A 15,623-nucleotide genomic window follows, 5' to 3' on the forward strand; every position below is an offset into this window, starting at 1 on the left:
CTTTGAATTGCACTATTGATTGTAGTTTTCCTTTTCTTGTATGTAGCTGTGTAAAAGCAGTCCATTTGCTCTTTTCTGTTGCAGTGCCAAGAGGAGAGTAATTTTCGTGTTTTCAATGATGAAAAGTTCAGATCATGACAGTCCATTCAGGACTAAACTTTGAAAACACATATTTACTCCTTCAAGGAATTGTTGCTCCTTAAGTGTCAAAAATATTGTGTTGATGAGCTTGTTCTGACAAACGTTTGACAATGTGGGAAATGCACTTAGAGGGTTTTTTTTTTGTTTGCTGGTTTTGCATTACTTTTGTATTTGGTTTACAATTTCTACCATGAACAACTTCCACAACTCAGTTCAGGAGTATTTACTGATAACTGACATCTCATGTTGAGTTTATGTCTGCCAGCTGTAGTAACGTTAATTCAGTATCTCTATGGTTTCTGATAAACCTGTATAAGCCCAAAATACTTCAAAGACACATTTAGTTATCATGTCTTAAGTAATCTAATTACAGCAGAGAATATGAGTAGCTGTATTTATTCCAAGTTCTGAAACTCCAGATCTCCAGCTTCCCATTTCCCTTTTAAAGTTTTAGGATTATATCTTTGATTTATTTAAAATGGGAAGAAAATTGGAATATGGGCATGCTGTAATGAAAAATTGCATAACAATTTTACCATTTTTTATGAAACACAATAAAAAACTTCAGTATTAACATATTCTAAATTAAAGTTTGTTCCTTTAATCCCTTTCAAATAGTCAGGAAGAGTTGCCATGAGGTTTTTAATTTTGTCTAGATTTAGCAATCTGTCCATTCAGACAGACCAAGTCAGACAAAGTCATGCTGGTCTCAAGTGTTTTGAGGGTGTACATATATGCATGCCCACGCTTTAAATTAATATCATACATGCCCACTCCTCAGAAAGGAAAAGTAATCCTAAATCAAGACATTTTTAAAGTAAAATAAATTTTCTTTTTAGTCCAACAGGCAACCAGCTAAACTGAATTTATTGACCTGCCAGGTGAAGCCAAACGCTGAAGATAAGAAGTCTTTTGATCTAATATCACGTATGTAGCAACTTTAGTACCATCTTGCATTATGTGATTTCTCTTGTTCTCTTACCCTCCTTTTAAAATATGCTTCTGTTTGTCTAAAATTGGTAGTGACTTGTCTTCTCAGCATTAAAAATCCTGTGCTTTCCCTTCTTCCCATTTTGATCTTGTATAGCAGGTATTTGTGTCCAGTCTGATTTTAAAAATGCTTTTGAAATCTATGAGTCAACTTACTGTTTTCAGTCTTTACATATATAGTATTAAACAACAAACAGTATCAACATTCTGTATTTAGAAGGACAGTCTATGAAACCTTTGAATGTGAGGGATAATACCCGCTTCATATCTCATCCTTTGGTTAGGAAAAAGAAGTTTCTTAACCCAAACGGAGGGAAGAGTATATAATAGGAACAAATTCATTTTGCCCTTTCCTGCTACTTATGCTTCAGATTTGACTTCAGAAGGGCAAAATTTGATTCATATGCATATTTTCCTTTAATATTTCTAAACATAAGACTTTTGAAATACTTATGTTTGGTGTAAATCAAAATTCACAATTTCATCTTTTTCTGTTTTTTTTAGAAATGTCTACAATAGCTATGAATAAAGTAGTAATGTTGCTGGTTAAGAGCAATTGCTCTTAAAGGCTTTAGTTGCCAAATAGGTTTTAGTAACAAATATGCAGACATGTTAAAATTTATCATGTGCCAAATGAAAAGATGTATTTATTTATTTCAGATAACAGAACATACCACTTCCAAGCAGAAGATGAACAGGAATACGTAGCGTAAGAAAGTTTACATTTTTCTCAAGTTTATTTTGCCAATAGAGGTGTATAAAATCACACGTACCAGTGGAAATAGTTTTCTCAGTTAATGCAGAAGTAGTGCCTACTGTCTGTTTTTTCTGCTGTTGTGAATCTGTAAATGTAAATTATTCAGTGTCACGCTACGGGGCTTTTTGAAAACCTTGTAACATGAAAAACAAAACAAAACACCAACCTAACCAACTAAAAACCCATTTAGACTGTGTACCCTGTCAGCACATGGTTCGTGTGCAGTTGCTTGGCATGATATAGTAGATCAGGTTATTAGGGTTCAAATGAAATATTTTTAAGTTCTTAAATCTTCTGTCAGCCCTCTTTTGCAGTTACTTCTTTTCCTCCTGATCCTACCTTTTCCTTTAAATTAAAAATAATAAATAGATAAAAGATCTCCATATAACACATATAAAATATTTACAGGTAATGCATCTTTTCTACTGTAGGCCTAGAAATAAACAGCAAAGCAGATCTCTTTGAGATTTGTGTACTTCAGAATCCAGTAACTTGCTTCATTAATGCATGTTTCCAACCAGATTATTTCCTTTAAAACAATCTTTCTTCCTGCTACGTCAGAACTACTTCTTGTCCTGAGAACCATCTACCACTTTTTTTCCTCTTAAGTATTGCTCTTGGTGTCATCAAACATGTGTTGTGCAGAACATTACAATCTAATGCTCATCACCCGACAATTCTAGGAATAAAGTTACTAGTGAAGAGGGCAGCAAGCCTGAGTCTTCCAGGCTGCCTCATTCCTCAGGACTGTTGTGCTCTTTTGTTACATGTCCGTATTCTAATGGAAGACTGTGTTGCTCCAGGTGTATTTTAAAGGTACAGGGAATGTTTGTGGGTATTTCAGTTGTTCGGTAGTGTTGGTAGGCAATGGTATTGACAGCTCAACATTGGGAGGCGTGGGTGAAATCAGAAGGCTGGAGGATTCTTTGTCATGCAGCTATTTCCTTCCAGAGTCTCCCATAGCTTTATGTTGGCTCTTAGAGTGCAAAGCTGACTTGTTAGTCATGCTTACTGTATTCATTCTGAACCCTAATTATTCCAGTAATTTTCTCAGTCAAGAAGAAAATACGGTTATTTCTGATCAATAATGCACTCAATGAGTCATAAGTTTTTGTGTCTCTGCCATGAATTAGTTTTTACTATATTTGTTGGTTTAAAAGGTGACGTTTTGGGGTTTTTTTTGTCTTAATGCATGAGCAAGGTAGGGGGAGAATACATTAGTAACACGCTGCTTCTGATTGGCAGGTCAATAAATTTAGTTTAGCTGGCTGCCTGTTGGACTGTTTTTAAATGCCAGGCTGGTTTTGTTTCCCATTAGAAGCGTAGTTCCCATTGTTTACCACTGAAGTCTGTTTTATCACTTTAAAGTCCAGTGGCTGAGAAAATGACTTGTACTGGAATATAGAATCATAGAATATCTCAAGATGGAAGGGACCCATCAGGATCATCGAGTCCAACTCCCTGCTCCTCGCAGGACTACCTAAAATTAAACCATATGACTAAGAGTGTCATCCAGATGCTCGTTCAACTCTGACAGGCTTGGTGCCCTGACCACTTCCCTGGGGAGCCTGTTCCAGTGGCCGACCACCCTCTCAGTGAAGAACCTTTTCCTAATGTCCAATCCGAACTTCCCCTGACGCAGCTTCATTCCATTTCCTCGTGTCCTGTCGCTGGTCACCAGAGAGAGAAGATCAGCACCTCCCCCTCTGCTGCCCACCTTGAGGAAGTTGTAGACTGCGATGAGGTCACCCCTCAGCCTTCTCTCCTCCAAGCTGAACAAACCCAGTGACCTCAGCCGCTCCTTCTAAGTCTTGCCCTCGAGGCCTTTCACCATCTTGGTCGCCCTCCTCTGGTCACACTCTAAGAGTTTGATGTCCTTCCTATATTGAGGCGCCCAAAACTGCACACCATACTCGAGGTGGGGTCGCACCAGTGCAGTGTAGAGTGGAGTGTAGTATTTTTACGTTGTTGCAACTTTTAAAAGCTTCATTTAGCTAAAGATACAGTAGTTGCATTCAAGTGTTGGAATACATGCAGACAAACTAATAGAAGTTAAGTGTATGTTGCCTGTATTGGCACTGTAAGCCACCAACAAAAAGGTATTGTATTGCTACTTAGACAAGTGTTCTGTTTCAGAAAAATACGTAAATGACCCAAGTGGTGGTATGTACTTTGAGATGCACATGGAAACTTACTTTCTTTTTTCTTTAGGAAAATTTCTGCAATATCTTTAGTTAATTGAAGTTCATGAACCAGGATGGCTGTTAATGTGTTGATGAAAAACTACAATATAACCAAATGTTCTGTTTCTCTTGTGCAGCCGCTGAGTAGGTCCTAAATAGCTTTATTATCTAAAGTGTCATGCAAACAGCACCCTTTGACTTCCAAACTTACTGATTTAAGAGCGTTCTGCAGGAACTACGTGATGTAGCTCCTCAGTTAGAGTTGTCATCCTATTGTTCCAGTTTCCACTTGACTTGTATATGTGTGCCTCTCTCTTGACCCTTTCTTCTCCATCTTGTGTTTTGTCCACCCAGTTTTAGTGCTGCCTCTGTTCTGTCTTTTTTTCTTTGTGCACCAATTGGAAAATAAATGCATAAATAGATTTTCAAATCACTTTCCTTCCAGACTCACATCTAAAGAGAGGAAAAAGCAAGATGCATTTCTTTATACTCTAGTTTAACTGACCTTGCGTACATTTTCCTAGTGATCATTTTAAGCTGCTTCCATAAATAGCTCCTCAAACTACTTAAAAATAAAAATAATTAAAAAAAGCAGGTGGCTTAAAATACAAATCACTGAAGCCTACGTTCTGTTACAGGTTTATTACTGCTTCCCCTCAAACATTTCCTTTAGTCCAGTGCATTTCTTGATTTTTATCCAGCCAGCTGTCTGTTGACCTTTAATTAGTGTTTGACTGTCCTTCAAAATTCTCAGGGCATTATTAGTTTCTCTAGTAGGTAAAGTGCAGTGTGTGCAGGGAGGAGGAAGTGTGCCTATGTATGTGTGTGTATATATATATTTATGTGTATATTATAAGAAACGTAACCTCAGATCTCTAAAATAACCAGATTTTTTTTAACATATAGAATAATAGATGCTTTCTACCTTTTGATAATTGTGGATAGGGCCAAACATACTGTGGACGTGACCTTTTAGTTCTTTTCTGCCCTCTTTTTGAAGGTCAAGAGTATATCCATTTCTGTAGGAAACCCCTGGATTATAAACAAAGCTAGATTCAGAACTTTTGCTATGAAGAAACACCCATCTAACTTCAGTCTAGTGTTTAGCAACAGTCTTCAGGCATTTTTTGCTTTGGGAAGACTGAGTTGGAAGGTCTTGATATTATCTGTTGCTTCTTCCATACAAAAAAGTTGTTTCTGAATATTTGAGAAATATTATGCTATTCTTGTTCTGTTTATGCATTTACCTGGAAACAACAGTGTTGCAATAGTGGTTGTCAGAAGAGACAGAGATAAATTTTTATTTCAATCCAAAAAAACTGTGAGACTGGTTGTTATTCTTGGGGGGGGGCTTTTATTGGCTTAGAAATACTGAAGAAAAATAAGAGGAATCTGAGTGAAAGTCTGGTCCACCCAAGATTAATGAATACTTCCGTTTCCTTCATTGGATCCAGAAGTCACTCATGATGCCAGATTTTTGCTTAGCCTCGGGAGTTTCTTCAGACTCCTTTTAAATGCCTTAAAGGATCATAAGAAACTGCTGAGATCCAGAAAAAGAAGTGTAGTAGAATATTGGACAACCTGTCTTATCGTATTAGAAGACAAAGCAATTCTGTAAGACTTGAGTAATTTTTAAATTATTTGAAAGAACACTGCAAAGTATTACCAGAAGCTTTTTGACTGTTAGCTTGACACTGGTGGTATTGTGAAATAAAGCAAATACATTTTTTTAAAAAAGGAAGGGGGAAAAAAAAAAGACCAGTACAGATGAGAAAAAGAGGAAGAACAGCAGTCGTAAGGCAGTTTTTATAAACTATTGACATTGAATTAATATGCTATATTTACTGATTTGATTTGTTTATTTTTGAGTGTACAGCCTGCCAGGAAGGCCTGGTGACCAACTGGGGACTTCTTGTATAAATAGCACCAGTCATTAAGAACGTGTCTGTTGTTGTGCTTGTGTTAAATGGGCCTTGCTGCTGATGTCTGGGAAGAGCTGACACTGTGGTGCCTCTTGCTCTGGCTGTCTCACAGATGACACCAATGACATGCAGCCTTGGACAGTGGTTCCTTCTAGCTGAGGAAACACAACCAAAATAAGTTATTGCTCTTACAGTTTAGAAACTCATAATATGGAAATGTGTATCAGACTAACAGCTGGCTCAGTCATGTTGTGGTTTTTTTAATTGCATCTAATAATTTTTTAATTGTTACTGCATAGTTGAGTTTTATTCAAATTCTGCCTTTTTAACAAACTAATCAAATTGTAACCCTGAAAGAAATTGTCAACAAATGTCAGAATAAATGTTGTCTGTCTGAGTTTAATGATTATTTTACTCTGTGTGTTTAACCAAACATTACTATAATATGAGAAGCAAGGCACTGCCGCCTCTTATTTTTTAATAACATTGGATTTCATCAGAAAAATTGTAGAAGGGTGCCATCTAGTGTGGGTTCTTATATTTTATCATATACCTAGAGAGAGATACTAATGTAAATATATTGTTTTCAGCATGTAAACTATGGAGCAAATTTGTTTTCAAATCTTTCAGTTTCTCTTTTTAAGGTTGATTTTTCAATAATGTTTTAAGCATTTTCTTTTAAGTACAAATTCCCATATTATTCTCTGCCCATAAAAATTTAAAAAATGTATGTATATGAAGTATATAATATACAGTGTCCATATACCAGTTCAGGCTCTGAATCTGTATTGCAAGATTATATACATAAATTTTCCTCTGAAATCCTTTAAAGTGTATCTTTGCATTATTATTTCAGTGAGAAATTATGAATTTCAATCTAAAGTTCTCTTAGTTTGTTTAGATGACCATAGCCATTTTAGCACATTTCAGAAGATTGATGACTGCAGATAATTGGGATATTGTAAACAGGAAATGGATTGAGGACACTGCCAATTTAAAATATCTTTGTGTGAAAAAATGTGTATTTTCAGTAGATCTAAAAACATGTAAAATCACTATACCTGGGAGGATTTTTTTTTTTTAACTTACTCTTTTTTCTAAATTAGGCAACACTGCATCTGCAATGTGCTTGTCCTTAGTATAAGTGCTTTCCCCTCTTTACTTCCACCTGTAGGGCAGCAACCACTGACAGGTTTTTTGTTTGTTTTTAATTAAAACATTATTGTGTAAACAAAAACTTGCAGAGTGGTTGGGGGTATGGGGGGAACTAGTGCCTGAAATATCATTAAAGAGTCTTGATTTGTTGCAGTCAACAGCTGCTCTTAAAATTTTATGTTGGCTATCAATATCGTTACTCTCCTGTCATCTTCTCTTCCTTACCCCATTTGTTGCCATGGCAATTTTCATTAATTTGGACATTACAGTCTGACTGATTAGTGCACCGAGACCTGCATTTTGAAAGGCAACTAGACATCAACACATTCAAAAATGTGCTGGCTGTCTCCTCTATGAAGAGAGAGGTGCACGCTGGAGAAAGTAGTGGTTATAATTTTCTCCTTTATAATGGGATAGACTTCAGGAAGATCTTGGGCACCTACTTTTAAAGCAGTTAAATTTACAGGAGCTTAATTGCACCCTTTCTCTTCCACAGCTTCTGCTTATTTGAGGAACCTGAGAACTGCACTGCTTTGGCTTTAAAATTGTTCACCAAAGGGACTTTAGAATTAAGAGTTTTTCTCTCTGTCTTTTCTCATTCTTACTTACCTTTTCTCAAATCTATCCTTCCTGTCTCTCACTTTTTCCCCACTCAGTCTCTCCCACAGTACAGTCCTTCCCTATATTCCCACTAATATTTTGTTCCTGGCAAGCTTTCTACAGTTTATAGATTAACTTGTATTTGCAAATGCAGATCTTCATTAAGGTCTTTATCTTGTGCTAGATGGATATCAGTATTGACTAACAGCAAAGAAGAAGCATTAAATATGGCATTCCGTGGAGAGCAGAGCGCAGGGGAAAACAGTTTAGAGGATCTGACAAAAGCCATTATTGATGACATACAGAGATTACCCGGAAATGAAGTCTGTTGTGATTGTGGCTCACCAGGTATCTCAATTTGTTAATGTCATCAACTTCTTGTTGGGAGCAAAGTAATTTCTTTAAAGAAGTGTTCGTAGAGTGCAAACTAATTTTCTAAGTGATGTGCTGATCAGTCTTCAACCTGTTTTTAAAAGAACAAATATGACTTTCATACATTAGTTCCATTTAATTCACTAAAATATTTTTGTGTGTTGTCTGTGCTTACTTCCAGCAGTTCAAGCCCCTCTGGAGTTTGAACTGTTCTTGTTGCACTGTCTCTAGATGCTTGTTGCACTTGAATGGAAGTTGCTTGGCATCACTGATCCTGTGCATGCTACTAAGTAGAAGTGAGTAATGCTTAGACAATGATTGTGGAAAAATTGACCTGGCCAGGATCTTACTCTGAGGTTTTATCTTGGCGTGAGACTACTGGAATTGCAGTATCAAAAATATTCAGAGGCGGAATAAGTAGTCTTGTGCAAAGAATGACACCCAGAGTTGGAATCCTATCAGATTATATCTTCAGAAGTACAGAGTTACAGGTCGCTTAGGGCTTGAGAAGAGTCAGCTTGTCATCGAACTACTGAATCGATGTGGTAGTTAGCAGCTGTTACAGCTTTCACATCTAAAGAGACACTTCAAGAAGGTGATATTCATTTGGAACTGAGTAGATAGTATGTATCTGGAAGATGCTTACTGATGCAGAACTGATCCAAATAAGAAATACCTAGATAAAAATACAAAGTGGAATACAATTATGTCAAATCCTGGAATTGGTTCATTCAATTATTTCATCATGTAAAACTACAGAAACTTCAGATTACAGTTCTCATTCATCTTTTAATTTATAGTGAAGTTTTAAGCTTCACTCTTGCATCCCAGCTTGCTGCTTTAAAACTCTCGACTTAATGCTTTATAGTTACTATTTAAGATCAAGGAAGAGATTAATTTGAAGACATGTATGTATACAAAATATGTCTGGAGCTTTTTCTTTTCCTTAAAAACTGGTCTTGCTTCTTATGTAGCATTCATAGTATAAGTTCTACTCGAATACTACATGCAGATCTCCTCCATGACAGCAAATTTTTTTTTTTTTTTCCCCCTGGACTAGCCAGCATTCCTTAAATTTTCTACAACATATTACTATTTTACATACTAGAAAATACTGTGGGTAATCTTTTATGAAGGAAGACTATTTAAAGTTTAAGAAGTAAAGAATAAAACTTCAGAGGTTGCCAACAGTGGAATTTAGGAGATCTGTTCCTTTTAAAAACAGGAAGCAAAAGCCTTACCTTCTTTCTACAAGAAACAAATCCTACCAATTTGAAACAAATTCAAATACAGTCATTCAGTATGGATTTGTAAGGCTAAATTCAGTGCCTTTGGGACTGTCCCTAAATCTGAAAAACTTAATTCTGCTGGTAGCAATTTGTGGTTAACGTTGCACTGCTGTTTGGACAAAAGTATGGAATATTCTTAGTTTATTTCCATTTGTTAAAACATTAAATGAGGAATCATTTCACAATACATTGGGATTTCTTACCACCATTAAAAACCTTTTCTTGGACTTTGATTAAATACTTTGTTTTTCAATTTTACAGATCCAACATGGCTATCAACTAATTTGGGCATTTTAACGTGCATTGAGTGTTCTGGAATACACAGAGAAATGGGTGTCCATATTTCTCGAATCCAGTCTTTGGAATTAGACAAATTAGGAACGTCTGAACTCTTGGTGAGTTTCTTTCATTTAGATTTTTTTTTTGTAGTCAAATGTTTACCTGTATATAGGAAACATTCAGGTGTATAATTTACAGTTAATTTTTTTCAAGGTATGGGTTTTGCAGAATGTTTTCTTCATATTTTTGTATGTATCTTATGAGAGGGTTTTTACTATTATGTATTATTGATGCTTTTGACCACTTGTCACTTCTCGTGTTCATTTTCTGAGGTTTTGCAGAATGAATATTGACATCTGTTGTGATTAGTGCCCTCAGAATTTTGCCTCTCATGGCTGATCTTGACCCTAAATCAGGGCAGTCTCATGTGATAAAAAAAAAATGAAAGCTAATTTAACTTGACAAGTGAGAATGACCATTGCTAATTTTGACAGAAAGATGTTGAATGAATCTTTTAATTTGATGGAAGAAACCCTGTAACATTAAAGTTATGAAAGGAATGTGATGTGAGACTACAAAAAAAAAAGGGGGGGAAGAAAAAATGCGAACAACCCCCCCCCAGTTACAGCAGGTTTCTCTCCCCATCTGTGTTTGGCCTGTGAGAAGACACCTGTCACAGAAATTTTGTATGGGAAAGTTGAGAGAAGATAGAAGGCAATTCTGGATTTGTGTATAGGTTTAACATCAGCACTAGTACTCTTTTTGAAATCTTGAGTTGTTTGCAAGGTTACTATTCATTTAAATCAAATTTTACTAAGCATGACTTTCCAGTGGGTCTGAGCTTCTTTCCAAAAGTAACTTCCTGATCAGTGTACTAGCACTGTTTCAATGTTCATGCTGCTAGTTCCTCATTCTGTTTTTATATTGGAGGCAGATTGTCTTGAAATACAAATAATTAGCTGTGACTGTGAAGCCTATTGTACAAGTTCTGGGATGACAAGATTCACACTTCAAAATATTTTTTAATTGCTTTATATTTACATGTAATCACTGTGCTTTTATTTTGCAGTTCTGTGTGTTCCATTTTTTATTAAGTGTGGAAAGTACACATTAATAGTCCAGTTTTTAGGTTGCTGTTAGACCCCCAAAAACCCCACCCTCATATATTTTTAATTTTTTTTTTTTTAATTGCAGCTGGCCAAGAATGTAGGAAATACTAGTTTTAATGATATTATGGAAGGGAATTTACCTAGTCCTTCACCTAAACCCAGTCCATCAAGTGATATGTAAGTTTTGAATCTCTAAGTTCTTTAACATTAAGTTTACTGTGGAATATATATGTGAAGTAAAATGTCAAACAGTACCCAAGCCAGAGGAGGGCTAGGATGGCAGAAGACTGGCGGTTTTTACTCCAACTGTGGATTTTCTTAGAAGTTCAGTCTCTTGTCATGTAGTCACATTTTAGCTACCTCAGCTTCTCGGTGTAGAAAACTTTTAAGTTTGGGTTTCGAGATTCATTATTTTGAATCTAGAATGTTTTTGAGTTTTGTAGCATACCCTCAGGTGATAAACACAGTTGGACTAAATGACGCTAGCTTCAGGTACTGTCTTGAGATGGTGATGAGCTTTTTCTTCCTTTCCCTGGTGTAGGAGTTGCACAGAGAACGTAACAGATGTGGTTTTGCCACAGAAGACCTTTTAACCTATTATGCTGTTTTCTAGCTGACTCAGTATTTTTTCTTTTATCCTGTTTTTAGCATGTTTTTCATGCTTATCCTGGTTTTAATATGTAGATATGTTTCCATGAGAAATCACACTTCAGGCTTTGTTTTTTCTTTGGTCTTAGTCCCCAGAGTCAGAGTATTTTTCATATGTAACAAGAAGGCAGGATAAAATTGTACCTTATTTTGGGCTTGTTTGCGAGAAAGACATGTATTATAATAATAAATAACACAGTCTTTATCTGTTAGTTTTCCTCTTCCCTTCTCAGCTCCTGAGTTGGGAAAGGTGATTTTAAATTTAAATCATTGACCCATTTTTCTAAAAATTTCTAAACCAAGCTCTATTATCACACCCCACAGGACTGCACGTAAAGAATTTATCACTGCTAAATATGTAGATCATAAGTTCTCTAGGAAGACTTGTGCATCTGCAGCAGCTAAACTGAATGAATTACTTGAGGCTGTCAAATCCAGGGATTTACTTGCACTAATTCAAGTCTATGCAGAGGGGGTAGAGCTAATGGAGCCACTGTTAGAGCCTGGACAGGTAAGCTTATCAGGTAAACAAAGCAGAGTATTTTAAATAATATGTATTTGTAAAATGTCCACGACCCGGGGCTTCTACCTTAGATGCTAAGACAAGAGAAATAACAGATGAAAATGGTGGGTTTTGTCTTCCTTTCCTTAATGTGGCATCCTTGTGGGGAGGAAAAAGAAGACTGTATCTGTTACCATCAGTTGGTCTAAAGGAGTGTGAAATGCAATAGTAATATCATACGCTGTTCTAGGTGCAACTATAGTATGTTGAAAAGCACCTGTTCTACAGTATGTTTCTTTTAAGAAAAGGCCTGAAGAGAGAGGGCTTGACTTGATAACCCAGGATCACCTCATATCACAGACAGTATCATATTTGCTTTTAAAGTAGTTGCTGAAGGAACACATTATTGACTATATACAAGTCTCTGTTTACTCTGTATGAGGGAAGAGTAAATCTGATGCCTTCACAGCTTCTGATGAAACATTTACAGAAGTACAATTTCTTTCAACCAGGAAGAGAGATTTTATTTTTTAGTAAAGTTCTGAATACTTGATCGTCCTTCTGAAGTCAGTAACAGTTTTTTGGAAAAATCAGTCCAGGTTGACCTCAACAGGTTGCTCAACCTGTTTTTATAGATAATTGATGCTGTGTAACCACTTGGTCGACAATGTTTTCTCCCATTACTTTTGAACCCAACTTGGAGAGATCTTGGAGAATGTTTTCAACAAGTTCTGTGAAAATAGCTAACTTGGCAAAGGACAGAGTGCCTGTCTGTATCAAGTGGACGGAATAAGTTCAATATAGTCTCAGCACTTGAGATATCACAGAGTGCTTATCATGGAAACACATTACAAATTCTCTAACTACAAGGTAAACTTTCTATATTTGTCATTCATAGCAGTTAGCACAGAATTAGCTCCTTAGCGTTTCTCAGCTATTACAGTCAGTGATACCTAGAAAGGTATGAACACCAATTGAAATGTAGTCTGCAGTTAAGACATTTATAGCAGCATTCTCCAGTGTAAATTCTCTGATGTTTAAAAAAGTCACAACTTTTAAAAAAATATGAATTTAATTCTAAATATATGTACTGTAATATACTTTTTTTCAATGCCCTTTATGATCAACAGGAGTTAATGAAATCTGATTTTAGATTAATTTCTCATGCAGCTTTTAAACTGAATTAAACAGCATTTATATTTTCATTTAAATGCATTAATGCATCTGTTATATGTATAGAAAATAAAGTATGATTCAGTTTAAATTCAAGAAGGAGAAATCCTGTATCTGGAGAGGAACAACGCCATGCACCAGTATGTGCTGGGAACCACCCAGCTGGAAAGCAGCTTTGCAGAAAAAGACCTGGGGATCCTGGTGGACACCAAGCTGAGCAGGAGCCAGCAATGTGCCCTTGTGGCATAGAAGGCCAATCAATGGTATCCCAGGCTGCACTAGACAAAGGATTGCCAGCAGGTCAAGGGAAGTGATCCTTCCCCTCTACTCGGCACTGGTGAGGCCACAGCTGGAGTACTGTGTCCAGTTCTGGGCTCCCCAGTACAAGAGAGATGTGGACATACTGGAGAGAGTGCAGCGAAGGGCCACAAAGATGTTTGAGTGTGGAGCACCTGATGTGTGAGGAAAGGCTGAGAGATCTGGGCCTGTTCAGCCTGGAGAAGAGAAGGCTCAGGGGGATCTCATCAACGTACATAAATACCTGAAGGGAGGTTGCAAAGAGGACAGAGCCAGGCTCTTTTCAGTGATGCCCAGTGACAGGACCAGAGGCAATGGGCACAGACTGAAACACAGGAGGTTCCCTCTGAACATCAGGGAAACAATTTTTTTTATTGTGAGGGCGGCCAAGCACTGGCACAGGTTGCCCAGGGAGGTTGTGGAGTCTCTATCCTTGGAGATTGGACCAGAGGCTGGACCAGATGACCTCCACAAGTCACTTCCAACCTCAACCATTCTGTGATTCTGTAAGAGATTTAATGTATGTAGGACTATGATTTTTGTGAGGTTTTTTTCCTGGTTTTGTAAGAAATAGTTTTGTGGCTATGCTTGGTGCTCACCAAGGTGTCATAAAGCAACAAGTACTGTAAACTCACTCAGTATTCCTTTACAGGATCCCTTCTAGTTACTACTAGCTAAAAGGGGCTAAAGGCTCCTCAGGATTATTCCATCCAGCTAGGAAAAAGGGAAGACTGCTTTTGAGAAAGCTATGATGTCAGAAAGTGTGATGCTGTTTCCTTTGAAGCACATGGTGTCTTTTAGAAATCAGAAAGGCGTTAACTGTTTTCATCATAGTTTCCTAATAGTATGTTTCTGTTGAAAGACTTGTTGTAAGAGAGTGACTGACATATATCTTGGTAGGTCTGCTATTATAAGCTTTGCAGAAATAAGACACAAAAATCTAACTTCTATTTACATGTGTTTAGGAGCCAGGTGAAACAGCACTTCATTTAGCAGTCCGGACTGCTGACCAAACCTCTCTCCATCTGGTTGACTTCCTTGTACAAAACTGGTATGGGTTGCTCATTTTTCATTAAATTGTGCATGAAAAATGTAGATGTTCAAAGCTGTCCTTGCAGTGCTTTGGACAGTGTTTGCTCATCACTTATAATCGTTCTCCTTTGATATGTTTCAAAACAGCTTAATTTAATACCTTTGAGTTGACCTTTGTGCTCCTAATGAGTAGAGAGAGGGAAAGAAGAGTAGATTAAAAACATGGAAAGCAGTTATATACAAATAGGATGAAAGGAAAAACTATGTAGAGCAAAAGAGAGCATTGATTTAGAACATACGACAATATGAAGCAATGCAAACGAATAGTTCAGGTAAAGGAGGGATGACAAGTAAACGTTCCAAGTACAGGACACATGCAAAGAAATTGTGAGTAGAAAACAAGGATCTTTCTCAGAAAATTATGAATAGAAGCTGGATTGACTTTGAAAAAGGTGTTTGAATAGTTAATAAACTGTAGTAAAGCTATTGAGAGCGTAATCTTCTTAACTAGTAATTTTCAACATCTAGTTTATTGGCTGAGCTATTCTTTGTTGTCAAGAGATGTGTTCATAGAAGTGAAAAACCTTAATGAAAACATTTTAAAAAAAATCAAATGGTGTAGTGGTACAACATTATTTTTTTTATGTTTCACAGTATAGGTAACGATTAAATGAGATCAATTCCAGTCCACTTCTATAGTATGCTATTAAGTGAAAGAAGCAGCAGTCGCTTGCTGTGTTAGATAGTGGTTTTTGCAGAACGATGAGAGAGGAGGGTTGGGGAAACACAGAAGACTCATCACAACTTGCTTGCGCTGGCAGGGGAAGGCTTGAGGATTTTTTTAATTTTTGTTTTTCCCTCAGCATAGCGAGTCATACCTGCTATTGAAATACAGTTAGTGAATACTTATTTCTTTTCTTTCCCCTCTCTAATAGGTTATGTAGCATTGTATATAGGGAGTGTTAGAGAGAAAGTTTGGTCTTCTGGTAACAGCACGGACTTGGAATCCATGTTCCGTTCCTGACACCATCTCTTGGGCTATGTGGACTACCTGTGTAACCTTCACTTAAACTTTATTCTACCATTACTCCGTCATGTTAAATGGAGTGCTGACTATTGTCAGATTTATTATTAAAGTAAAAAATAAAATAAAAAATAAGCTACTAATATTTGC

General features: G+C 36.7%; 1 protein-coding gene across 6 annotated transcripts in view; it reads left to right on the top strand.

Annotated features, from left to right (window-relative positions):
* Positions 1 to 15,623, top strand: part of ASAP1 (ArfGAP with SH3 domain, ankyrin repeat and PH domain 1) — a 125,786-nt gene that overhangs the window by 77,189 nt on the left and 32,974 nt on the right. For all 6 annotated transcript variants that reach the window (XM_050915920.1, XM_050915921.1, XM_050915923.1 and 3 more), the window contains 7 exons: positions 981 to 1,068; positions 1,792 to 1,840; positions 7,933 to 8,096; positions 9,671 to 9,804; positions 10,883 to 10,974; positions 11,770 to 11,956; positions 14,383 to 14,468. In XM_050915920.1, the coding sequence (XP_050771877.1) occupies positions 981 to 1,068; positions 1,792 to 1,840; positions 7,933 to 8,096; positions 9,671 to 9,804; positions 10,883 to 10,974; positions 11,770 to 11,956; positions 14,383 to 14,468 (800 nt within the window). The remainder of the gene's footprint in view (positions 1 to 980; positions 1,069 to 1,791; positions 1,841 to 7,932; positions 8,097 to 9,670; positions 9,805 to 10,882; positions 10,975 to 11,769; positions 11,957 to 14,382; positions 14,469 to 15,623) is intronic.

The sequence above is a fragment of the Gymnogyps californianus genome, chromosome 2 (genome assembly GCF_018139145.2).
Source record: "Gymnogyps californianus isolate 813 chromosome 2, ASM1813914v2, whole genome shotgun sequence".
Classification (NCBI taxonomy): Eukaryota; Metazoa; Chordata; class Aves; order Accipitriformes; family Cathartidae; genus Gymnogyps; species Gymnogyps californianus.